The sequence below is a fragment of the Myiozetetes cayanensis genome, unplaced genomic scaffold (genome assembly GCF_022539395.1).
Source record: "Myiozetetes cayanensis isolate MyiCay16 unplaced genomic scaffold, myiCay2020 scf5-8, whole genome shotgun sequence".
NCBI classification, from domain to species: Eukaryota; Metazoa; Chordata; class Aves; order Passeriformes; family Tyrannidae; genus Myiozetetes; species Myiozetetes cayanensis.
The window spans coordinates 75921204-75947105 of record NW_026087742.1 but is presented as its reverse complement, the minus strand read 5'-3'; the positions used below and the strand labels follow the sequence as shown (position 1 = coordinate 75947105).

The window sequence follows — 25902 nt, the reverse complement described above, 5'->3', positions numbered from 1 at the left end:
ACTTGTCAGTTTGGAGTGGTATCCTAGAAGTGGGCTGTAAATTACTCTTGGACGAACTCTCCATTCACCTAAATGTGACATTCCATTTCCACAGTCTCAAGCACCTGAAGGAGTGTCCTTGTTTCACATTTAGTCACATCAGGATAGCTCCAAGAATACGTTTTTCCTCAATAAGCTGTACCTACACAATTTGGTGTCTTTAAAACACATTATGTTCGGTAGAGTTCGACAGTTACATCATCCTTTAGGCAGGAGAGATGACTTTTTCCACGAGAATACTGAGGACAATTAATAAAAGAAATGAGACAGGTGACCACTGTGGCAAACAAGTAAACAATAAAAGCAGGAGCAACGCAAATAAAGAAGGCAAATTGTGAAGGACTGTAGGTTCCCTGCAGAACAAGACTAATTATACTTGACATACATTAAATCTCAGCACTGCAAATAGCTGAACCTCAAACTGATGTGTGAATCTCCAGAAGCAACCTGTACCATCAGCCTAACGATGATGAAAAGTGATAGTAAGTAACTACTCAGGAACACTGTACACTGACCCGGTAGTTGGGCTGCTTATTCACAGAAATCTATTGTTTATTCATTGTCTGGCTGTAGGCAAACAACTGCTCTAACTAAACCAGCCCACAGTAGACATCTGAAAACTGATAACATAAGCACAGGAGTCCAAGGACTCAGATTCTGTGCAACCTCTTTGGGTATCTATTCACTGTTTGGTCTAGGAACGGGCCTAAGAACTAAAGTTCAGCCAGAGCAAAAAATCAAACCCACCCTATAGAGCTTTTTCCAACAGATACACAGCCATTGGTGAGCTGGATACCAAGGGCCCAGCTGAAGAAGCTCTGTATGCTCCAGCAAGAAACTAAATTTACACAACAGATACGCAATCATAATATTTATTTTTAAAACTTTCAAGTATTCTAATTTGATTATGATTTCTAAAGACCGACTAATTGTTATCTATTCACCAAGGGCCTCAGACGACCACACACAAGAGCCCTAGCTGTCAAATCAAGTCAGATATTCTGGATACATTCAGGGTCTTTAGTTCTGGTACAAGTGCAAGAGTGGAAGAGTAAAAAACAAAAAACACACAAAAACAAAACCACCAAAACAAACAACAAACCACAAACAAAATCTTAAACAAACAAAATCACCAAAACACCCAATCAAACACAAAACCCCAAACTATTCCCAAATAATTGGAACTAGTCCTGACAACTCACAGGACAAGTCAGAATCTCAAGGAAGATAAGCAGGTGCAGGTAACCTGTTATTCCAGTTAAATGCACTCACTTCAAATAAATTATAACTTCCTGGTAGGATTAATGCTTTATTAGAATAATTGGTGCTAATATGTAGGTACCTAAGTATACAAACTTCAACCATATCCTCATATAATCGGTCATATCCACAGTGTAAAAAACTCAAGAAAGCCCTGCAACCTGAGAACAGTTTCAAGATGTTCCATTTATCTACACAGTCCTCTTTTCCCTCCTCTGTAGAATTTCCACCATTTTTTTTTAAATCTTGTTCCTAAGCTGAGTAACAAGACTGCAAAAATAAATAGAATTAGTTCCTACTCTGTACCAGAAAGAGTTGTTTCAAAGGCAAAGAAGCAGAACATATGTCACTAATCTTAACTACATTCATCTAAACCTTTTTTTCCTTACTTAGAGGAGTTTAACGATTGTCTTATCTTGTCTTTTGCAAAGTTTTTTGATCAGAATGACCCTCTGTTTAGCACAACCAGTCTTAAGTTAGCTGCTGTTTCTAAACAGGTTTGGGCTTTGAGTTATGTATGTCTGCAAGCATGTTCTTCAGGCACAACACCGAACAAAGTAAGATACGGACAAGCAACCACAGTTTCAGAAGCAATACTTCTGAGGTTCACAAGGAGCCTCAGAGTATCCAGTTGAGCCAATGTAACTTCCACCCATCAAGTTTTTATTCCTTCTGTTTGCAAAGCGAGTTGGTAAATACAGCTAAGAGTGGCAAACAAAAAGCCCGGCCCCCAAAGCAGCCTTTGCTATTTTGAACGAGTTAAAAGCTCCCAAATTCAGGGCGGAAACACGGGGTGGGGGGAGGAAAAGAAACACGATGCTTGTGGTCTGACGATGCTTGTGGTAACGAACTGAGCTCTGTATACTCAGAGCCCATTTACTCTTCCTCATATTATATTTCCTTCCTTCTACTACCAGGAAGGAGAGGGTGAAAATGAACAACACTCCTCTATCCTCCTCAGCCGCCTCCTTTTGTTGGACAAACAGCCATGAAAAACGGATCTTCCCAAGAGAGGATCTGTGTCAAATTCAGCACAAGTCTGGGTATTTGAATAGGTGGAACTCAGGGAGCACAAGAGCAACCCACCACAATCACCAAGTATTCAAAAACCTTTTTACTGAGTGCATTTTCCAGCCAGATATAAATAGACATAATTGTAAGATACAAAGTTAATACAGAATGACTCTTCCACAGATTCACGAATCAGATGACACAAGGCAAACTTCTATTATAAAGACATTAAGAAACAAATTTAAATGTGAATATGAACACCCTTGAGCTCAGACAAGTAATACTGAGGGGAGGAGAATCTAGATATTTAAATAATGTAAGTCCCCTTCCCTAAATTCCCTAACTACACATTCTGGAAAATGAACTCATGAACGAAGAGGTTATTTACTAAACTAAGATCCAGAATCACCACTTCTCACTGTATTATTCAACTCTACATCTTTATTAACTGAAGTTAAGAAAACATCCCCCAAATTAGGAAACGTGACTTTGTAAGTCCAAATAGCCATTAAACCACATACTTGAAAGAGACTGGCAACTCCAAATAAAGAATCCTAGCAGGAGCACCACTGTCAAAATCTCGGGGGGAAGTACACTTTGACAAAAGTTATTGTTTGTCTTATAACACCACTAGAATGCGTATTTTTAAAACGGCAATTTGACATCACAGTATGTAGTCTTATAATACAGAATATCTTTGCCACAGTATGTTCCTGTTGCCACCTGGTCAGCTGAACTATTCATTAATTTGGCGTATCAACTGAATTTTTAATCTTAGTCTAAATCAATCTTCAGCCCACAGACTTATTCTGACTATTGACAGCTTTGATTCCACTTCATCCGCCACTGCCAGTTAAAGAACACCCCTCAGGTGAAACTCTGACAACAAACACTGTTGTATAACCGAGTTAGAAATTTAACAGAAGCCTGTGAATAAAAGTCTGGCTACACAGGTGTTTCTGGCAGTGTACTCTGAAAGTAAACAACCCGCACAAAGCGCAGATAAGCTGAACCTGAAATACTAATGGTGAGAAAATTTAAAAAAAAAAAAAAAAGGAACAGCAGAAACCATAACAACAAAACACAGTCAGGAACAAATGCAACACAACTGTCAGAAGCCTCAGCGAATCTGCATGTGTGGCACTAACACCGGCTGAGGCCGAGGAGGGCCACTGGAAAAACCTTTGAACCCGGGAACTACACAAAACCCACACCGGAGTAAGACATTCACGGTCAGCACGGAACGGCCGATGCTGTCCCTCACAGCTACATCCGAAGAGAGCACGGCATCCCGAGGGCTCGCAGTGGCTGCCGGCAGCCTCACCCCATCCATCGGCAGCCTCACCCCATCCATCAGCAGCCCGGGAAAGCGAAGCGCACACACACCGGGCCACCTCCAGCCGCACCGCCAGGAACCCCGATAAACCCCAGCAGGTCACCGGCAGCGGCGGTGCCCTCATTACGCACCCTCCGCCACCGCCCCGGCTGATGAGGTGGCAGCGCGGTACCTCCCTCCTCGCAGCCCCTTCCCGAATATCCCCCCGTCCCGGGGCCGCAGGGGTGTGCGTGCCCCGCCGCCATGGCGGACACCGCACGGCCCGACCCACAGCCCGGCAGGAGGAGCGCAGGCAGGGCGAGCAGCTGCCCCTGGCTGGCACAGCCGCGGGCCGAGCCGCGGCCTGCCCCAGGCCCGGCGGGCCGCGGGCGGAGGGGCCACACAGCCCCCGGAGACACACGGCCCCCGGCCGGGCCGGGCCGGGCTGCCCCGCCACCCCCTCAGCCGCCCCGGCCCGGCGCTCACCCTGGTACTGCAGGTCGAGGAGCACGAGCAGGAAGGGCAGCGCGGAGCCCAGCCGCCCGGCGGAGGCGCCGGGGGACACCATGTCGTCCCGCTCGGCCGCCGCCCGGTCCCGACAGAGGCGGCTCCGGGCCCGGCCCGACCGACCGCGGGCAGCGCCTCCAGCGGGCACGGTCGTGGGCCACGCTGATTGGCCGCGCCGCGCGCGCCCGCCCCCGCCTCGGGCCCGCCGCCGGACGTGAGGGAGCTGCGCGAGCGCGCCAGGCCCCGCCCAGGCGCCGTGCCCGCAGCAAAGATGGCGGCGCCCGCCCCAGAGATGGCGGCTTCGGTGCCGCCCACCGCGACGTACCCTGAGGAGAAACGGGGGCGGTGCCGCCCAGGCCGCCCGCAGACAGGGACACCCGGCAGCGGCGTGCCCCTCCGCTCCTGCATCTCATCTCCTGTCTCTTTGCCCGCCCGCGCCCTGCCGATGCTGACATCTCGACAATCAGAAATAGTTAACAATCTGCTCGGAGAGTTACGGAGAATGGGAAGGGAATTGCGAAACAGACTCTTGCCTTATCACAGAATCACAAAATTTCCTGAGTTGGAAGGGACTCACAAGGATCTATAAGTCCGACTCCTGCCCCACACAGGACCATCCCCAAGAGTCACACCAGGTGCCTGAGAGCATTGTCCAAACACTTCTTTGAACTCTGTCAGGCTTGGTGCTGTGACCACTTCCCTGGGGAGCCTGTTCCAGTGCCCAACCACCCTCTGGTTGGGTGAAGAACCTTTTTCTAAAATCCAACCTATACCTCCCCTGACACAACTTCAGGTCATTCCCTCAGGTTCTGTCACTGGTCACCTCAGAGAAGAGATCAGTGCCTGCCCCTCCTCTTCCCCTCACAGGAAGTTGTAACTGCAATGAGATCTCGCCCTCAATCTCCTCCAGGCTGAACAGACCAAGTGCCCTCAACTGCTCCTCATACGGCTTCCCCTCAAGGCCCTTCACCATCTTTGTTGCTCTCCTTTGGAAACTCTCTAATGGCTTAATATTTTTCTTACATTGTGGTGCCCAAAACTGCACACAAATGTAAAAAAAAAACCAAACCAACAACCATGTTCTCAGGGTAAATCTGCCAAGAAAGTAAAAAACTAGAGGCTTGAATTCTGATTTGGCAACCACAGAAATTTCTTCTTTCATTTTGCAGGTATGGTCACGTTACCTTTCTCACCCTAGGTGATATAATTTACAACCTTTCTTGAAAGATCAGACTGAAAAAAAAAAAAAAGAAAGAAAAATACATTATCTCTCTCGAGCCTTTAATTTAGAACATGATGCTTTGAAGGAATCACCAACAAATTTTACCTTCAGAAGACATTCAGAAATAAGAGCTTGAAATAATATAAGAAATTATAGATGTGAAATTAGTAATTGATGACATTTTAAAGATGCCAGTATGAGGAAGAGCATGACAACTCTATAGCACTACGGATAAGACAAAATACGAAAGCCTAAAACAGAACTGAGCAGACAATCACTTTTACAGCAAATTAATTCCTTAGATTTACCTGAAGAAAAAAGTATTAGACTAAAGCCAGATAAAATGAGTCTGAGAGGAGAATTCACGCCTTCAACCCCGTAAGATAACTGAAAATAATACCAGGGATAATGATACACTTAATAAACCCCTAAAAACAAGATTAGGAGAAAACAAGCTTAAGAAAACTCAGTATTTCATACTGAAACACCAAGCATAAAGGTCCTAGTATCAAATTCCTTAAAGCAAGATGAAAGTAGTATGATTAAAGCATCAAGTATCATTTTTCCTAGATGCTTGACAAGCTCCTGGTCCTTGGCCTTGGCCCTGAAATACTGAGCCAAGGTCAGTATTTCAGGCTGACACAGTAATGTAAAGAACAATGTGTAATGCCAACACTACAAAATAATCTGTTCAAAGAGAAAGCATTTATCATTGTCACTCTGTCCTAGAACCAGGTGCACAGAATTACACAGTAATTCTTGAATGAGACCATAAACCATAAGAGAGATTATTTAGATATTATATATAAACATGGGAGCAAAAGTTCTTTAACACATCATCCATCCCTCGTGCAATTTCAGAAACAGAAAAGGAGAAAGACTAGAAGGAACAAATGCCAACAAGATGACTAGTGACAGGACCAGAGGGAATGGCATGAAGCTGTGTCAGGGAGGTTTAGGCTGGATATTAGAAAAAGGTTCTTCACCCAACAGAGGGTGGTTGGGCACTGGAACAGGCTCCCCAGGGAAGTGGTCACAGCACCAAGCCTGACAGAGTTCAAAGAAGTGTTTGGACAATACTCTCAGGCACCTGGTGTGACTCTTGGGGATGGTCCTGTGTGGGGCAGGAGTCGGACTTATGATCCTTGTGGGTCCGTTCAACTCAGGATATTTAATGAATCTATGATTCTCTATTTTTTTAATTAAAAAAATAGCAAAGCAATGTGGCTGTAATGCAAAAAGTCTTTCAAAAGTATTCATAAAAATTAAACTGGTTTTAGAAAGAAATTTCTTTATCAGTCTTCAGTTTTAAAGTGAAAGGGTGGATGACAAAGACTACACTAATGTTCAAAGTGCTCAAAAGACAGTAACCCAAGGAATTTCCTCTGAGTTGCTGCTGATAATATATAGAAACATCAGAGGGCGGCAGTTAGCAAGGAATGACTCTTGAAGCTACTCTGCTTCAAACAGAGACAGTGAACTATGAGGTGACATATGGTGGAGATAGTTACGTGTGTAGTTTCAATTTTTTTATGAGAAGCTTCAGACATGATAGTAAGGCATCTGGATTAGGTGTGACAACACACAGGGTCCCAGAACAACCCTGGTATGCTTGGCAATAACAATTTCATTAATAATCTCAATTCCAATACCACACAAACAAATAGAAGCTTGCCGATACAGGAAAAAAAAGCAATATAGCAGACTGTTGCATTGCATTCACAACCTAGTATGAAAATAAAGGAGGAGTCAAGAGAGGATGATAACACAGAGATAATATTCTCTATTCTCAGAATTTCTTCTTGTAAGAGGTCTTTCAGTCCTCACACCTTGTTTTTATTCTCACCTATGTACATCCTTGTTAGAAACGTAGCTGCGACAGGGCTAAATGAAATAGTAGTGTACATCCGGTTAACAAGGGATTCTTATTTATGTAGCCTTGTCTTTTGGGTATTTCACATTTGCACTGGTGTTCATAGGAGAGGACTTCGGAGAAAGTCCTTTTTCTGGGTTCCTTTGCAACAAATGGAAGCAGAAAGGCTCCTACAACCTATAGTTCAGCTCAAGAATTTAATCTAGATGCTCTAAACTTGAACTTGGAAAATCTGATCTTTGTCCATGGGCTTGAAAGTGAGTGTGAAGTCGTGTCAAGAGCAAGGGAGCAAAATATTTCATTTATTATGAAAACACACCCCTTTTAAAACATTTATTTTATTTTTTAGGGTATAGAACATTTTTCAATTAAAATGCTACTCTGAAAGTCAAAAAACTTTGCTTCAAACATTACGTTATTTTTCTGAAACAAAGCATTTTGTTTTGAAAATATATGGAAAATATTAACATTAATGAACTGTCCTCATTTCTTGACTGAAGTGATTTCTGAAATTCAGCATATTTTCACAACTACTTTTGATTTCCATGAAACTGGTTTTGGCCTACTTATCATTAATTACATCTATTTCTCTCAGCTCCACTCTGAGTTTCAAACCTATGTGGTAACTGCAAGCTGTTTGTTTCTCTTGAACATCTCTTTGATTTTAAAGACTGTGAAAAATATAATTGTCAAAGTACTGTGCCATCACTGAAGGTGTTCATTCCTATTTTATGTGTGTCGAAACACCAAGTCAGCTCACACTTGCAACTTTAGACCAGAATTCAAAGTGTGTCTGTGTGCAGTCTTACCTCTGCCTGCTCTAGCAGACACCTCCATGCTCTTCCTGCCTAAGTGGATGTTTCCTGCATCTCTCAAGCCACTGTTCTCTCAAGCCACTGGCAACAGAATACCCCTCATGCAGTTTCACAAGCTTGTCAGCCATTGTCATGTGATGCCATCTAGCATCCTCTTTTACACACCCAATACAGGATCAAAAGACTTCATTTACCCTCTAACTGCTAACAGTTCAGAAGGCAACAGAATTCACCTTGCTGGTGCAGCAATGATGGCCCAAGGAAATGAGGCATCTCCCTTAGGACCAGACACCCAATGAGACTAAGCCAATATCATCTATATCTACACATTACCTCTTCTCAAACTCACAGGTTTGCTCCAGCTAATCCTTCTTGCGACTTAGCACAGCAATTTGCAGACAAGTACAACCTAAGGAAGACAACAAAGAGCTTGTGTACATCTTGCAGAGTGGATGCTATGTTGATTAACTCTTCATTTCCTTGTTTTCAGAAATTAGAGTTTTGCTGAATCCAGGACTGAAAAGTCTTGAGGGGACACAAAGTCCCAAGGCATATACTTAAATTTTGAGTATTGGAATTGACAACTTTGGGGAACAAAAAAGAAAGGGGAAACATTGCCCTTGTATGCTTTGTGACTGAGGTTCCGAGAGATGGTGGTTTGTTTTCCTTTCTCATATAGTTTATTTCTTGCCCACAAAAATTATTATAGCCCAGTCAGGGAAAAAGTGCAATGCAGTTGTTAGAAAAAGAACAAATATCTAATGTATGCCATTAAAAATTAACATAGTGATAGCTAAGTGTTAAAAACCAAGTCCTTGGTTCTGTGACCTTTTTATTGCTCCAATTGTATCAATGGTTTCAGTGTCTTTGCAGACATGTCTTTATAGTTACATTGAATTCCCTCCGTGTTTGGAAGAAAGGAAGATAAATGAACTGCATGGCTCTCTCAGTAAAATCCAGCAAGACTTGTTATGTGAAGATAAACCTTTAAGAGACACTGTTTTATTTGAAGAAAGGAAGATTTAATTGTAAAATAGTCTGAGGAACTTAAACTTGAAAGTAAAATTTGTTAAACTATATGGAGCAGCATCTCTTCAAACTGCTTAATCACAGCTGGTGGCATTTGTTGGAATGAAGGAGACACAGAAGGGACAGGAGAGTGGCTCATTCTACCTTTCTTTTAAATGTTTTGTTTTCCTGTGATAAAAATACATAAACTATTTCCTCAAGTAAACTAAGAGATGGAAAGATTGACCAAATGGAAGTATGGTTTAACCCCAGCCAGTAACTAAGCACCACACAGCCGCTCTCTTGAAAATTGAAAAATGTGCCATGGCAGGAGCTGGCAGGAAGGAAAAGATTAAAGAAACTGATAATCAGGCTAGACTCATTATTATACCTGCACCGTTGGCTAGTTGAAGTCAACTTTCCTCCAGAGTTAATGATTACTTTTATGCGTCACTCTGAGAGTGCTGTAGGAGATTACTGAAGAGTCTATTTCTCAGTTCCCAAGAGAGTCTTTCCACTGTCCTCTAAAACTAAAACACCTTGTAGAACATGTATGGTATCCTCCTCCATACCACAAAACATGCAGATAATTTTTCCACTTAACAGCTTGCACCAGTGCCCCGAGGGCACCGCCAGGCCTGGATGCCCCTGCCCAGCCTCCCCTGACCTGTCCAGGACCCCATGTCAGCCTCCCAAGGCTGCCAACCCCTGCCCTAGCAATACTGCAGAAAGCCTGCCAGCCTCCAGGCCCCCATATCCCTGCCAACGTGTCATTGTATTTCACCCCACAATCAGAATAATCTCTAATTTCTGTATTCTCCAGTTGCAGGTACCCTCTGTAAGCCTCACAAACACATTGCAAATGCTCTTGGTCCTCTCTTAGTAAATCCATGCATGTTTTAGGAGAGTACTTTTGTCACCAAGCTATATAAGGGAAGAACTCGCCACTAATGTGGGTTAAAGAATACCCACTCTTGCCAAGTGAGGCCATACCACTCACAGGTAGTAATTAAAGATTAATCAAGGTCTGGAAAAAAATTAAGAGTGAAAGAATGACAGGGTGATGGCCTTCCCCTTACAGCACAGAAAACTCGGTTATTGCTCTCATTCCAAGGCCTACTTGTGTATTTTAAACAGATACTAAAGTAAGCAACTAAGATCCACATATTTCTGCACATTTCATACACCTTTCCCCTCATCAACTGAAGGGAAGCTCCAACACTTTCTTACACAGCATTTAGTTTGATATAAAATCCACCTTCACAGCAAGAGATCCTTGGAAGGTATGCTGAACAGACTATGACGTGTCCACTAGGGCATTTTAAGAGGGGTATGGGATATGAAACTTCTTGGATATAGAAGGGACTGCACTTGAGCATCTTGCTCTCTGAGTGCTCCAACCATTCACATAATGTGCTCATCAACTTGTACTGCATATTTGCCTCTAGGCCTGATTCATGGAAGGTCTGACTGTCACACCAGTTTTCAAAGTCCCCTCTTAATTAAGCTTTACCACACTAAAGCCTTGATAAAGCATCTTCCTCTGCCAATGCCTGATTTAGTAGACCTACAGGAGCAGATCTACTGAAGAAAAAGTCATTAGTACTGAGGACCAGACATCTACATTTCACATATGTTCAGGTTTTCCTTCAGACTAGCTCTAGCCTGTTCCTCTGGATTGAATGCCCATTAGTGACTGGAGCATGCCGAGGTACCCTTAGGACATAAAAAGCTGAAGCACCCAAACAATTACTTCTTTTCTTAAAGCTGGTGTTTGCAGCATATGTGCCCACATCAACACTGTTGCAACAGAATTTCATGGTTCACAAAGGAAAGTTGGTGTCCCGGTAAATCTGTGTACTTTGGAAAGCACAGTGGTGTCTCCCTGACCAAATGGAACTCCTCAATGAACATAAGGTGTTGTAAATGTGCAATGATTACCTCTTCTGCTGAATTTGCCAGCATAATTTATATTAAATTCAAACTGTTTGAAATTTTCCCTGTGGCCACAAAGGCTGCACACCATTTATCATGGAAAAACACAATTCAAAACCCTTACAGGAATAAAATTAGTAGGATCTGATGCAATCTGTAGCTGTTGCAATGATTCTACCCTCACGATACAATACATAGTTTCACTGAAAATTACAACTTTACCTAACATAACTTTGGTTAAGCATACTCCCGGGCCTTACTCTCGCACTGGAGCAGGATGTCCTCCTGCACACAGTCAGGAAAACACGAAAGATCCAGACCTTCTCCCTTTGGAGTTGGCAGGCGGGATCGTGCCCACCCCTCCCCGCCACCGCTGCCCTGCCGCGCCGCCGGGGGCACTCCCCATCCCGCTGAAGAGTTCGCTGCTCCACAAGTTTAAACGTGTCGTCCTCGGTGACTGCGCGCCTTTAATTTCCAAGAGCAGCCTTTCCAAAGCTTGTTGCAACTTCCCTCCTATTTTACAAAAAGGAAGAAGGCAGGCTGCTTCTTGGTCGGAGAGGTTCGAGACGGGACCCAGACAAAGGCCATCCCTCCGGGGCACCAACATCTGCCGGGCAGGTTTCAAAGGAGCGGGAATCGGCGAGCAGCGGGGGAGCCCGCGCCTGCCTCGGCCGTCGGTCCCTCCTCAGCCACCGCCCGCGGCCTCGGGGGCTCAGCGGGAGCGGCGCGGGACGGGGCCGGCGGGGCGCAGCCTCGCCCGCCGCGGCACCGCCGGTAACGGCCGGGGCGGGAGCGGCCGCAGCCCCGCCGGCTCCGAGCCCCGCACCGGGGCGCCGAGCCCCGCGGAGCAGCAGCCCGAGAGGTGAGCGGAGGGATCTCCCCTTCTCCCCCCACATCGGACGCAGGAGGGTGACGGGAGGGGAGCGCACGGCGGGCTCTCTCCCCGGGGGCAGGAGCGAGGGGGCGGGGAGGCGGCCGCGCTCCGGAGCGGAGCGGGAGGTTTTGGCAGGAAGATGGAACCCGGCTCAGGGCCTCTCGCAGGCCCGGCCCTGCTCGGCCGCTTCCCAAAGCGCCGGGCTCAGGCCTGGCCCGCGGGCACCGCCGGGGGAAAGCGCCGCTTCACCCCGTGCCTCCCGCCCTGGCGGGGAAGGGTGGCCGGGGGAGCGGTGCCACCCCTGACCGAGGAGACGCCGCGAAGAGTGGTCAGTTCTCCCTGGGATTCAGTGATAGGATGTGCAGGAATGGTTCAGAGGTGTGCCGGGGAAGTTGAGAATGGACACTAGGAAGCATTTCTTTACTGAGGGGGTGGTCAAACCCTGGAACAGGCTTCCTAGAGAGGTGGTCAATGCCCCAAGGCTGTCAGTGTTTAAGAGGCATTTGGACAATGCCCTTGAAGAACATGCTTTAAATTTTGGTCTGCCCTAAAGTGTCAGGCAGCTGGACTATACAATCATCATAGGTCCCTTCTAACTGAAATAACTTTTCCTTTTTCCTTTTCCTTTTCCTTTTCCTTTTCCTTTTCCTTTTCCTTTTCCTTTTCCTTTTCCTTTCCTGTTGTTTGTCTGTTAAGATGAGGGAATTAAATGAGGCCAAGTGTATTTTGTTACATCAATTCACATATGTGGGAAAAGCAAACAAGCTTTTTGGCACAAAAACCAACCTATGTGAAACTAAGAGCTGGTAATTTGTGAGGGTCCTTGTATTAGTATATATAACAACATCGCTTTCATCAGGAGAGCACAGCCATGCAACAGGTTGTCTGGAGAGATCATGGACTGTTTGTTCATCTTAAATGCCACAGGTGATGTGAACTAGTGACTGACAGAAATCTGAACTGGATGATGATCAACAGAAGTCCCTTGAGAACATCTCTGTGAGTCTATGATGCATGATGTAGAGGAACCTATGGAATGGTGGTATGATCAGATACATATTGCGTGAATGTTCTTGGAACGGTATGTATCTAGGAATGACCAGGAGGATGAGAAACTAAAGTGTGCGTGAAAGGGACTGAAAAGTTAGGGAGGTATAAATGTGGAACATGGTGGGAAGTCAGAGATAGCATAGGTGACTGAAATGTTAAGAAATGGTAACAGGAAGAGCAGGCTTTTCGAGAAGAGTGGTGAGGATGAGTGAGGGGATAGGGTAATTTTGTATAATGGAGGAGAAGGATGCTCCTGCTTGGTAACACTATTTGAAGCAACTGTTTGAAGCAATGGGAACACTGAGCTGGGGAGTACTGGGAATTGTGGTGGGGCAGGGATATAAGCAACAGTTGTTGGTTGCCTTGAGGGAAACTATTTGGGTGTAAATGGTGAAGTAGGTGATTTATGCAAGCCATGAGGTGCTTCATGGGGCTGAAGTGTTTGGGATCAGTAGAGTGAGGCAGGAATGGCAGGCAGGTGTGGTGAGGCTGTAGGGTTAAATGGTTGCAAGATGTAGTCTGGTAGGTGGTGATACCAGGCAGAGAGAGCTGTGTTGGTATGATGAGCGAGGAGAGCAAGTGGAAATGGCATGCAGAGGGGGTGTGACTGTGTTAGGGTGAGGAAGGTGTTTGAAAGAACTTGGCAGGAGGTTGGTGTGTGGGCATTGGGAGCAGTACAGAGTTGCATTGGAGAGATTGCATGGAGCTACCAGCTGAGGGGTGTGAGGGTGCAGCAGCATGAAGCAGATGAACAGAGAAATGGCATATGTATGTATGCTGATGGTGCGGAAGTGATGGGTATCATCACATCTGGGAGACAGAGGAGTAGGCAAGGCTGGAGAAGGGCATAGGACAGGACAGGGATAGGGAACTGTAACGTTGGGGTGGAGTGAGAAAGGTTTATGAGTCAGGAGCAGCATGGAGGAGGCATGTTGGGTGGGGAGGCACACTGATGCAGTGAAATGTGTCTATAGAGCAATAGGTACAGATTTCACAGAAGTGACGGGAATGTGGAGAGAGAAGGCATATGCTGTGTAGCTGTGTTAAGCGTGCATGTGGGTAACAGCATAGCCGAGGATGTTTGTTGATGCGAGTAGTGTGTGAAGATGGTCAAGGATGCACAGGTGCGAGCGTATGGTGCGCGGGGCAGGATGAGCACCGGGACCCGCGGGAGAGAGGAGGAGGCTGCTGAGCGGGGGCACTGCCAGGAGGCTGGGGAGGCGGCGGGGAGGAGGATGCCGGGAGGGGAAAGGGGACGGGATTTGTGCGGAGCAGGGAGCCGCAGGACCATGCGGGGAGGGGAGGGAGCGGCGGCACATCCCGGCGTCACTGCCGCCTCTCCCGCAGGCCGGGGCTGCCATAGCGACGCGGAGGACGCCGGCGCCGAGCGGAGCCCGAGGGACGGAGCGCGGACATGGTGAGCGCCGGTGCGGGCGGCGGGGCGGGGGTGCTGGCCCGGTCTGATCCGTGTTCTCTCTCCGCAGCCCTTCTCGCAGCGCACGTACCACCCCCCGGCCGCGGGGCCCGGCGCGGCGCCGGCGGCGTTCCCGGCCTTCCAGTTCCGCGCGCGGCACGAGGCCCCGGACTGGCGGCGGCTGAGCGCCGTGGACGTGGAGCGGGTGTCGCGGGAGGGGGACGTGGCGGCCCTGCAGGTGCACCTGGAGCACGTCACCTTCTGCAGCGCCGAGCGGGAGCGCTGCCCGCACTGCCAGGGCCCCGCCGACCCGCTGCTGCTGAAGCTGCTGCGCCTGGCGCAGCTCTGCACGGAGTACCTGCTGCACTCCCAGGAATACCTCAGCGCCCAGCTCGGCAGCCTGGAGGAGGCCCTGCGAGAGGCGCAGGCCCAGCGCGACCAGATGGGCAAGGAAGTGGCCCAGCGCTTGCAAGAGATCCAGGGGCTCAAGGAGGAGTGCCGGCGGAGGAAGAAGATGATCAGCACCCAGCAGATGATGCTGGAGGCCCGAGCCAACTACCACCAGGTGAGAGGAGAGGGCCTGGTGGCCCAGTCACCCACACCTTGCCAACTCCGAGCCTGCTGGGACGAATGGCAGAGTGGCCCCACTCTGCTGGGGTGTAGTCACTTGCTGGGTGAAAGACTGGAGTTTCTGGGACCTCACAAAGGAAGTGCATGGCTTGCACTTGTTTCCCATCTGTGTTTCGTAGGTGTTTGGCTGGTATCACAGACGTTTGCAATATGTTATCTTTAACAAATCCTCTTTTTACTAACAAGTGATCTTTATTCTTGGATTCACTTTTGGTGCATCTCAAGCATCAGATACACACACATGCAAAACCTGTGACAGACATGTTACTGACATCTGTTGCTGTTTTTCGTTGTCTGTCAGCTGCATGGTCAGAAAACATACAGGGCAAATACATCAGAACTGATGCTAACCAGTAACGTACTGTCTGCAAACAGTCACTTTCCTGCACTGACGTTCTCCATGCACAAAGTTTCTGCTTGTGTGTGACTCAGAGGGATTCAGGCATGATGGTAAAGAGCTCCAGTGATGTAGCTCATCCCTGATTCCACAACAATCTGTTCCTTAAGTGTCTCCGTTAAGAGCCTTAGTACATTGCTGTTCTGTCAGTGTCATGGCACTTTGTTTTTTGGGGAGGGATTTTTGTCCTGTGGGTGCAGTCACTTGCTGGATGAAACACTGGAGCTTCCGGGACCAGTGACCTTACAAAGTCACTAGTTTGCTTTAAATATTTTTCAGTTTTAGCATTTTCCAGCAGTTTTCTGGACAGCAAATTACAGCTTCAAATGTAGTCTGAAGTCTAAAGAGTACACTGGATGCAGACTTGATGTGATTTCAGGCTAGCTCTTTGTGTCTGTGTGTTTAAAGTTATAGGTGAAGTTTAATTTTGTAAGGTATCAGCTAAGTTGGATCAAGTGTTTCTCTAAGGGAAAAGATACCTTATGCCCCAAGAGTAGAACTGTACATATGGCAAGGTTAGTGGGAACCTTGTCTCCATGCATTTGAGTGTTAGTCTTAATGACAAGCTGTTGATGTGCTAGTATTTTAAAAATCCTTTGTGCAACTTACAGAGCAGTTTGTCCTGTGTTGCAAAACAAAATGGATTGCACACATCATTTTATATGTAAACTGAAATAATTCACATATGGTAATTGCCAAATATAATCAAGTTTTCCTGAAATATTTGTAGTGTGTCTCTGTGGAAGCTGAAAAACATGGTAGTGACCTTGTCTCATCACTAATCTTCTGTTCAGTGACATTTGCAGTAAAGCAGAGATGGAAACCTATTTCCCATTTGTAATTTATTTCATATAAAGTAAACTTCTTCCCTGCTCCCCCCACACTTTCTTTCCTCTCTGACAGTAGTTTCTTGTCTCTAGAAGTTATTTAGGTTCACTTAGGAAAAGTGAGTTCAGGGAGCGATTGAATACTTGAAGTTCCTACAGTGTTTTCAGGATTCTGAGTGCGAATGCCAGACCTAAAATAAACTCTTCCTAGTGTTTGTAAATGCAGGGTAGCGGTGTGATCAGTAAACAATAGTTGTGTAATATTTATCTGTGCCTTGATCTTGGCTGATCTGCAGTGCCAGATAATGGGGATTTTACTGGTGTTCCTAAGAGGGTAGTTCAGATTCCATCCCCTCAAAGTCTTGGATGTTTTGCAAATAAGCCTGTAAATTGTTACTTTCCTTTTTTAGTGGAGGTGCACTTTATAGCTAATGTAACCCTGCTTTGGGATTCAGATGTAATGCCTTTAATCTACCACCAGTGCAAGTTTAACCATGAAATGCTACTATAAAATGGTACCGGTACTTACAAGTCATAAATTTAAGATTTATTGGTCAATACCTTCATCTGAGTAATACAAATTTAATTTAAAATAACATTTTTCACTTTTTTGATACTTTGCTAAGAAATCTTATATTCTCATGTACAGCTTAGGCATAAACTGCACATTGTGGCTAATGCTGTAGAAAGTAGTTGCAAGAAAAGTGTTGCATAATTCAAAACTTAAATATTCCCTGTGTTTATCCTGACTCTTGCAGTAAAAGCTTTCTTTCACAACCAGCAAGTCAAACTGACATAAGTTTTTGCTTGAATGGATAACATTATTTCACAGTCAATTTCATTCCGTAAATCTTGTGCAATCTTTTACACTGTAAGCTCCCTCTTGGTTGGCAGTAATGCTGCCATACTATATCACTCTACTTTGGTTCTACTTTAGGACTTGTTTGCATTTGTCCAACAAAATTTGTCTAAAAGCACTTCCTGGCTTTAGTGTTTGCTAAAGAGTGTATTTTATAGGATACCTGACTACCAGTAGCAGCATTTTAAATATTACATGAAATTTGGGAATTTCACAGAATCACAAAATCATTTATTATGGAAAAGACCTCTGAGATCTTCAAGTCCAGTCTTTGTCTGATCAACACTTGTCAACTAGACCACAGCACAAAATGTGATGTCCACTCATTTCTTGAACACCTCCAAGGATGGTGGCTCTGCCATCTTCCTGGGAAGTCCGTTGTAATATTTAACAACCCTTTTCAGGAAGAAATTCCTCCTAATGTCCAACCTGAACCTCTCCTGGCACAGCCTGAGTATAAATCCTCTCTCTTGTCCTTTCTCTAGTTGCCTGGGAGAAGAGGCTGACCCCCACCTGGCTACAACCTCCTTTCAGGAAGTTGTAGAGAGTGTTAAGGTCTCCCCTGAGCTTTTTCTCCAGGCTAAACAACACCAGGTCCCTCAGCTGCTTCTCATAGGACTTACCCCTCAGACCCCTCACCAGTTCCGTTGCCTTTCTCTAGACTCACTCCAGCACCCCAATGTCTTTCTTGTAGTGAGGGACCCAGAACTGAACACAGGATCCAAAGTGTGGCCTCACCAGTGCCAAGCACAAGGGGATAATCGCTGCCCTGGTCCTGCTGGTCACACTGTTCCTGACACAGGCCAGGATGCCGTTGGCCCTCCTGGTCACCTGGGCACACTGCTGGCTCATGTTAATCAGCTGTCAACCAGCACTTCCAGGTCATTCTCTGCTGAGCAGTTTTCCAGCCACTCTTCCCCCAGACTATGGGGCTGTGTGGGGGTTGTTGTGAGCCAAGTGCAGGACCCAGCACTTGGTCTTGTTGAACCTCATGCAGTTGGCCTCAGCCCATTGATCCATCCTATCCAGATGCCTCTGCAGGATCTTACCCTCCATCAGACCAACATTCTTGCCCAACTTGGTGGTGTCCATGAATTTACTGAGAGTGCACTCGATCCCCTCATCCAAATGAATAGTAAAGATAATAAACAGGACTGGCCCCAGTACTGAGCCCTGGGGAACACCACTAGTGACTGGATGCCATCCTGGTCATAAAAGGAGATCAGGTTGGTCAGGCAGTGCCTGCCTTTCCTAAACCCCTGCTGGGTGGGACTGATCCCTTGGTCATTTGTGTTGTGTGGTTGTACTCAGGATGATCTGTGCCATAACCTTGCCAGGCACTGAGTAACAGGCATATACTTCCCTGGATCCACCTTCCAGCATTGGTAACGGTGACAAGATCTTGATCCTGTTAAATTAGTCTCTGCAGTCAAATCACGCTGATAAGGAAAAGGACTCACCTGAGTATCTGTGGTTTGTTAAAATATATTTCTTTGAAAAAAGGTATGAGAAAGAGGTAATGAACAACCTTACCTAAAGTGATAAGGGGCCCTCATTCATAGTCTTAACAACTATGTTGCAAAGTTTATAGATGCATCTTCTGTCCTTATACTACCCATCTATTTGTAATATTCTGAACATTAGTGGAAAGCACTTTGAAGGTGAACAAAAAAGATATTTTAAAAAGGGTAGGATCTAAATTTGACTTAAAATTTAAATTCAAAACTAGTATGTTAATTATAGAAAGAGTAATTGAAACAGCTTTGTGCTTCAGAAGGATGCTAGGTAGCACAGTAATGTAGCTACATACCTTTTCTTACAAAATTGTGTGCTGTTACCTTCCCTTCATTTAAGTGACTTGAGTTTTTTACATATCTATGGTCCTTTGAGTATTGCCATTCTACAACTCGTTTATGTATACTCAAATCCGTCTTTATTGGGTTTATTCCAGCTGGGTGGTGATCTACTTTGTTGTATTACAGGAATCTTAAGAACACCTGAGCTGCTAGTTGGCTGGTGTCTGTGTATTTTGCTGAATAGTGTTGTCTTACTTTTTCCTCATAGTTCTCTACTTACATATATGAATCCTTATCTAGGGTTTATATCTGAATTTGAACTTGCTTGGCGAGAGTCCGTTTGGTCGGAGTTTGTACAGTGCCTAGCACAATGAGATTCTTGCTCATGACCATCACTTCAAGACTATAGATAGCACTTATATACTAATAACTTTACAGAAATTGGGCACTCTGAGAATTTTAGTCCTTGTTCTTATGATACGGAATTTATTAAAGTTGCCTTCTTTTGACATATGGACAAAATGTAATAACCTGTTAGAAATTCTAACCACTATATTTTACTAATATGTTTTTAACTCTTTTTTTTTAGTGTCAGTTTTGTGAAAAGGCTTTTATGACCTATTCCTTTTTACAAAGTCACGTTCAAAGGCGCCATCCAGGAGAGTCTGACATTGGTATGTACTTTAATGTTGCCAAAAAAATAAGAGAAGTAGTTCAGAAAAGTATAAGTGATGATGTGCAGTCCATGATTTTTTGTAACTTGGAAGAATAATTTTCAGTTTTCATTTTTAGGTGGCTGCTCACAGTTTGTATGAATGCAAGCAACACTGACAGACAAATTGTACTGGGCAACATGTTTCGGTCTCTGGAAAATAATTTGAAAACAATGCTCTCAAAATTTCTTTCATTCATCTCTAAATTCTCTCCTTCCTTTAGGCTGCACGCTTCTGATTTATTGCTAAGGACTAAAAATGGTGGCAGTGATTAGAAATCAGATAGGAAGCATTTGGGAGGAGAAAAAGTGTGGAGAACCTAGAGAGGTCTGAACTGTAGCTTGTCAGGCAAAGAAAACAGCAGCAGCAGTGAGAGGGGTCTGAGAAAGCACCTGAGGAAGTGTGACTATACTGGAAGAAGAAAGAAGCTCTTGTGCACCTTACACTTGATAGAAACAGCCATGGAAAATGCTGCAGAAACAGTTGAAGTAATTGTCATATAAAAGGATTAGCCTTGAAATGACTCTATGAGGGAAATATCCAATGCAGTTATTTCTGAAATAATATTCCACATTGGGCTCAGGTTCCCAGATGATGGGCTAGTAAATCCTCGGTAAATTGATAAGATGTTTCAAGATTGAAGATTGTTATTTTTGCTTATTTTAACATTTTTTTGTTACAGTGATACTCCTCCAGCTCTTTTTGCATAAATCATTAGTTGTATTCCAAGTGGGCTCCTTACAAAAGTTATTTAGAATAAATTAAACCTAGCAGAATTGAGTAACTGAGGTTCACTTTGTCCTTTGTACATCCTTTTTATTGAGTCTGTGTTGCTTAGATTTCTTTGAAATTAGATTATAGAATACTTTTTCGTGTAAATATTTCATAAACTATTTCACATGTCAGTAGTACAAGTATTTGAGGATGAGTTAGCAGTTCAGAGAACATAAGTATTTAAAAGCATCTTTGGAGAATGATGCTAGTGGAAGGGAAAATGGTCCAGTAAAGTTACACTTAATGAAGATATTACTGAAACACTAGAAATATATTTGCAGTAAGTATCGCAGTTCCAGAAATGGCAACAAAGCTTTTTATAATCTGTGTTTCTTTAAAACAGAACAGAAGAGGAAAGCAAACACCGAAAAATTGCAGGATGAGATTGAAAAACTGAAGGAGCAGTTGAAGCTCACCAAGTCCCAGTTAGAATCTGAACAACAGGCTGACATTGTCAGGTTGTCTAAGGTAATGTGTACTAACGTATGTGAATGTCTCAAAAGAATTAGTACTTTGGACTATGTTCACTCATTTTGTAACTGGACCGGAACAAAAATGTATCTTGCCTGTCAAGCAGTGATGGTGTTCGGGCATTGAACCATTGCCCTCCCTTCCCTCCCACAATTTTGACCGTTGACTTTCTCCTTACTTTTGTTTTGTTTTTTTAATTAATACATTAAACAGTACTTCCATTAGCACTTGTCAGTTCATAACATGTGAGGCCTGTTACTGAAGCAGATAAAATTAAAGGAGATAAAATTACCTTACTATGGTGAAATATAAGCTGGTTTTGACATGATGATATTTTGTGATTATTAAGTGTTTCTTAGAAATTACTGTGATTTTACATGTGACTTTATAAACTGAGTAGAATTTATTCTTTGCTGTGAAGAACTTTACTGTCCAACAGAGATGTAAAGCAGCTCAAGGAAGAGAGACTCAGAAAAAACAAGGCAATCTAGAACTTGCATGTTGATCTTAAAATCCTTAGGATTTGGCTGACCAGAAAGCCAAAGCTGAAAGTAGTCTTAGCTATTGCTTAGCTATAGTAGTCTTGCTATTGTGAATAAAACAAAATGATTTGAAAGCAATAATTATCTGTTTGTTATCACATACAACACTTTATTTCGGATGGTACTGAATCTTGTGGGGATGCTTACTGACTCCTAAAGAGAAAAAAATAAACAGGTAACTTAAAGATTCTTTTAAAGCTTTATAATTTCAGATCATCTCACAGTTTTCATTTCTGTTTAAGTAAACACAATCAGATAATTTGCTTTAGAAATAGCAGTGAAATTTTTTTGAGAAAGGGGCTTTGGGCTCCAGTTTGAGAAGCAAATTCTTGTAAGAGACAAGATACATTTCATGATTGTGTTAAATGCTGATCTTTGCCTTGGCCCTATGTGGACACGGGCAAAGTATTCTATTAATTCATTCTGTGCCTAACTTTTGCAAAGTACATCCATACCATATTTCTACTGCCCCTGAAGCATTGTTTTGTTTATGAGAGTATTGGAGTATTCATAACAGTGCATTGTAGATTTTTTGGTGCCTTAGGGGCCTGTTTTGAAGTTAGTTGTCTTAGTTGAGACTTCTAACTGCAAGAGGACTACCTGAAATGTCCTGAAGCTACAGTCTGCAGTGTTACACAACAAGAAGCTTTCAAAACTTCTGTTTTTCTAGGGTGTCAGGGAAGATAGAAATGTGAGGTGTGACTGGTTACAGTTTGGCTGCCATGACTGACATCCACTGTCAATTCAGGTGTCATGTTGCTGTCTTTTGATTGAAAGAGCAGAACATCTTTCTTATGTGGGTTTTTTTAGGACAACTAGTACTGGAGGGGAATTTGTATAAAAATTGCCATGCTTCTTATTCTTGATTCCCTCTACTCCTTTGAGGTGAAAGGATACAGAAGGTCCCATTCAGTGATTGCATGTTATAGTTGGAGAACAAATTGAGAGTGAATGCTGTGGTGGAGAGATGTAGGTGTTTCCTAAAAACTAGGTATATCCTGGGCAGTGAAATGCAGGCCTTTAAACAAGTTGAGAACTATATAAAAATACATCACTAGGTAATGGAATGTTGAAGTAATTTAACAGATAAAGTGGGGTCAATGTGCATGGGAAAAAAACAATTCTAACTTCATCTACAAAATGATGGGTTCTCAGCTGAGAGCTCTTACTGAAGGACAGAATATTAAGGTTGTGATATACAGTTCTAGGGAAATGTTAGCCCAGCAGTTAGTAGCAGCCAGCAAAGAAAATCAAATATTACCAATTATTCTGGAAAATCACTGTGCAAGCCACAGCCTAAATAGAGTGTGTGAGTCCAGTCCCTTCATCTCAAAAAAGGATAGGATAGAACTGTAAAAGTTGTGGAGATAGGCTACAAGGAAGATCATTCAGTAATTAGAATGACTGAGCATGCTGAGAGTTGTCAGTCTGAAAAAGAGACAACAGCTTGATGAAGATGGAGGGTGAGATACTGATACCTGTGTGTCATGAGTTACAAAGAGTGACTAACAGTCCATCATTCACTCTGTTTTCCAGTTCAGGACTTAATCAAATGAACCTAGCAGGAGCCAGATTCAAACAATAACATGAAAAGTACTTGTCCCTTCATGCAGCTTGTGGAGCTTATTGGCAAAAGATGTTGCAGTTGTCAAAAGCTGATACGGCCATAAGGGGAGGACTGCAAAAGTTTATGAGGAGAAATGGTTTGGAGGTTACTAAGTTATTGAAGTTTATAAAACTGTATCAGGCTGAATTAGTCCTCTGAGCTGAAAAACATTGGCAGCTCGGAGACTATGAAGGAGAATGTGCGTGTTTGCTTGCCCCAGTATTAACCTTCCCTACCTATGCACTTAAGGCCTCTGTGAGAAAGAAGATGCTGAACTAGGTGCATCTTTGATATGACCAAGTAAGGTTGTTTGTGTTTTATTCAGTGGAAAATAACAAACTACCAAAACTTCCTTGAAGCATACTTGTTTTGCTAGAAAAATTCATAGTTTGCAACCCTAGAATTCTTCAGAAACTGATGGTTTTTTATGTTTTTTGATGTCACGGTATTGCCCATTGAAAGTGACTGCTTTCTACACGTAGTTTGGGTGCTTGAATTCATGTTGCATATAAGAAAAAATTACAAATAATGTGGGTTTTTTAAAATTTCAGGAATGTGAACAGCAAAAATCCAAAGAAGAAGAAATTCTACAATCATTTCAGAAATGGAAAGAGGAGGAACGAGAGAGATTGGCTCATGAAATAGAAAAAATTAAAGAGATGTTTATGAAAGAGCTTAAGGAGTTATATTCAAAAAATTCAACCTTAGAAAATGTAAGCGATTTCAATTTTCTGACATTTTAAGGCATGAATCCCTTACAGTAGATGGCAGTGAACTTCACAAATTTGAAATGTGATGTGGTCGTGGTGAAGCTCTTGTACAAAACTCTAAAATAATGGTTTAATGATAGCCATAGTTGTATCTTTGTATACTGATACTTTATTAACATAATTTCAGGTTTTTTTTTTTAATAGCTTAGTTTTGACAAATAAGTGATGCCTTCAGCAACTAAGACAGTTTTTCCTTACTCCTCAACCTCTGAATGCCTGTTTATATATTAGTAGATACTGTTATGATTGCTATCTGTTAAGTATCTTTATGTTAATGTTCTTATAACTGGCATAGAGGAGACTAACTTCTGCATTATAGTCACAGCAGTAGGATTTGTTTTCAATACATGCTTAGGAAATGCTCACTGTAAGGAGAATCATAAAACTATAGGTGGGTCAGAAAACAAATACACACGGCATTACCAGAGCAGCTTATATTTTGTAGCTTTACAAGTCATATTTATCTGAGATGTAGATATTAATAATTACATGAAATTTGGTAAATGCCAAACTCATGAGAGATGGGAAGAGTATCTGATGCAATCTCTGCATAGTTGTGTTTAACGTAAATTTTGTATTCTTCTGCCCTCATTTTAGCAACTGTTAGAGTTACAAAAGTCCAACATGCAACAAAAATCCAATTTAGGAACACTGAAAGACAGCCATGATTTTGCAGAGGAGAAACCTCAGAGTTCCCAGGATCATCACAAAGTGGTTAAACTTCTGGAAGAACAGGTAACATTGTAACTTAATGTGTTGCTTTTGACAGACTACTTGTGTTCTTTCTATTTTTGTACATCTGTTGAGTAGGATTTGAAATCCATAAGTAAAATTTTCATTCTTCTCAATGCCAAAAATAGCTGATTTTAAACATTTAATACTGTTTAATACTGTAATGTCAATCAAGGATTTGTTTTCCTTATCCTTTATAAATAAGGTAATTGCTATTTATTTATTGATATTCTTTTATTCTTTATGATAAACTATATCTAGCTTTGCCAAGTATGACTGTGCTTCAGTTCCAGAAGGCTTTAATAAAGAATTTATGTCTGCTGATCTGTGAGGCCACTTACTGAAAAAAAAGGAATATTCCATTTCCCAAATTGAAAAAAAAGTTAAGAAACTTTCTAACAGGATTTGTCAGCCTAGGGGATTTTTGGGTTTTTTGACACATGTATTTCATATTTCATGGGTTTTGGGATGTGAAGGTCTTTGTATACTGCTGGTAGCATCTGTACGTTTAATCAGTTCTGCTCAAAGATGTGGAAAACTCAGTTTTACTTTGTGTTTTTTTTTTTTAATTTCCTCAAAGAAGATTTGTTTCACTCTAAAACTCATATGTCAATATTGATTTTTTGCCATTGTTACACAAAATATGTTGTTAATGAGTGCTTGAAATGACCTTATTTGGGAAGTCCCCCTCTTAGTGTTAATACACTTAACTCTTAATATTCTTAATACACAGAGTTGTATCAAAATGCTTGTATATTTTTCACTCACAGTGACTGCATATAAGAATCAATCAGAAAATACATATTTTTGAGAGTGCTTGGTAAGAAAACCACACTCAGATGTGTAAAACCTGCTGATGACTGTACTAGGCCTTAAATACTAGACTACTCAAATTTCATATCATCAGTAATAATCTTTTTTGTATATATGCTTTATTTAGAAAAAGAGCTGCATATATTGAACTAATTAGTAGTGTGTTATTAGCAAGAAATAAAGCTGCATATATCAAACAGAATGTTAATGTGTTCTTAATAGGAATTAATATTGATTTCCTCTGTGCAGGAAAGAAAGTGGACATCTAGGATGCAAGCCCTTCATCGTGACTATGAGACAGAAAAATCCCTGGTAAGAGGCACAGCAAACCACTTACACTAAAAGGAGATATTTTTCTTTTTTTCTTACCCTTACAGTAGTTCTCAATATACTACAGTGCATCTGTTAGATATCAAGAGTTCATAAAAGTGTATTTATTATCTCTGTGTTTCTGTTATGGTAGGATCTTGATCCTTCAGTTAAGGCCAGGGTTGAAATGGAGTTTATCATTTCAGAATCTGACAGAAACCTGAAACTGTCTCTCTCTTTTGAAGAGCTTGCAGCTGTATTATACAGTGTTTCAGTGTTAAGCTGGATAGTTGACATATGACTTGCCAACGCGTAGCTTTCATCTACCCTGTACCTGCTG

General features: G+C 43.0%; 2 protein-coding genes across 3 annotated transcripts in view; one reads left to right on the top strand and one right to left on the bottom strand.

The window, feature by feature from the left end:
- Positions 1-4278, bottom strand: part of DNAJC3 (DnaJ heat shock protein family (Hsp40) member C3) — a 30617-nt gene extending 26339 nt beyond the window's left edge. The window contains exon 1 of the mRNA XM_050332460.1: positions 4112-4278. Within this exon, the coding sequence (XP_050188417.1) occupies positions 4112-4193 (82 nt within the window). The 5' untranslated portion in view covers positions 4194-4278. The remainder of the gene's footprint in view (positions 1-4111) is intronic.
- Positions 4279-11830: 7552 nt separating this feature from the next.
- DZIP1 (DAZ interacting zinc finger protein 1) overlaps positions 11831-25902 on the top strand; it is a 39518-nt gene continuing 25446 nt past the window's right edge. Inside the window, exons 1-9 of one of the 2 annotated variants that reach the window (XM_050332502.1) lie at positions 11831-11847; positions 12787-12858; positions 14257-14326; positions 14394-14888; positions 19422-19506; positions 20663-20787; positions 23490-23651; positions 24306-24443; positions 25503-25565. In XM_050332502.1, the coding sequence (XP_050188459.1) occupies positions 14324-14326; positions 14394-14888; positions 19422-19506; positions 20663-20787; positions 23490-23651; positions 24306-24443; positions 25503-25565 (1071 nt within the window). In that variant the 5' untranslated portion in view covers positions 11831-11847; positions 12787-12858; positions 14257-14323. The remainder of the gene's footprint in view (positions 11848-12786; positions 12859-14256; positions 14327-14393; positions 14889-19421; positions 19507-20662; positions 20788-23489; positions 23652-24305; positions 24444-25502; positions 25566-25902) is intronic. The other variant, XM_050332503.1, reaches the window with a different exon arrangement.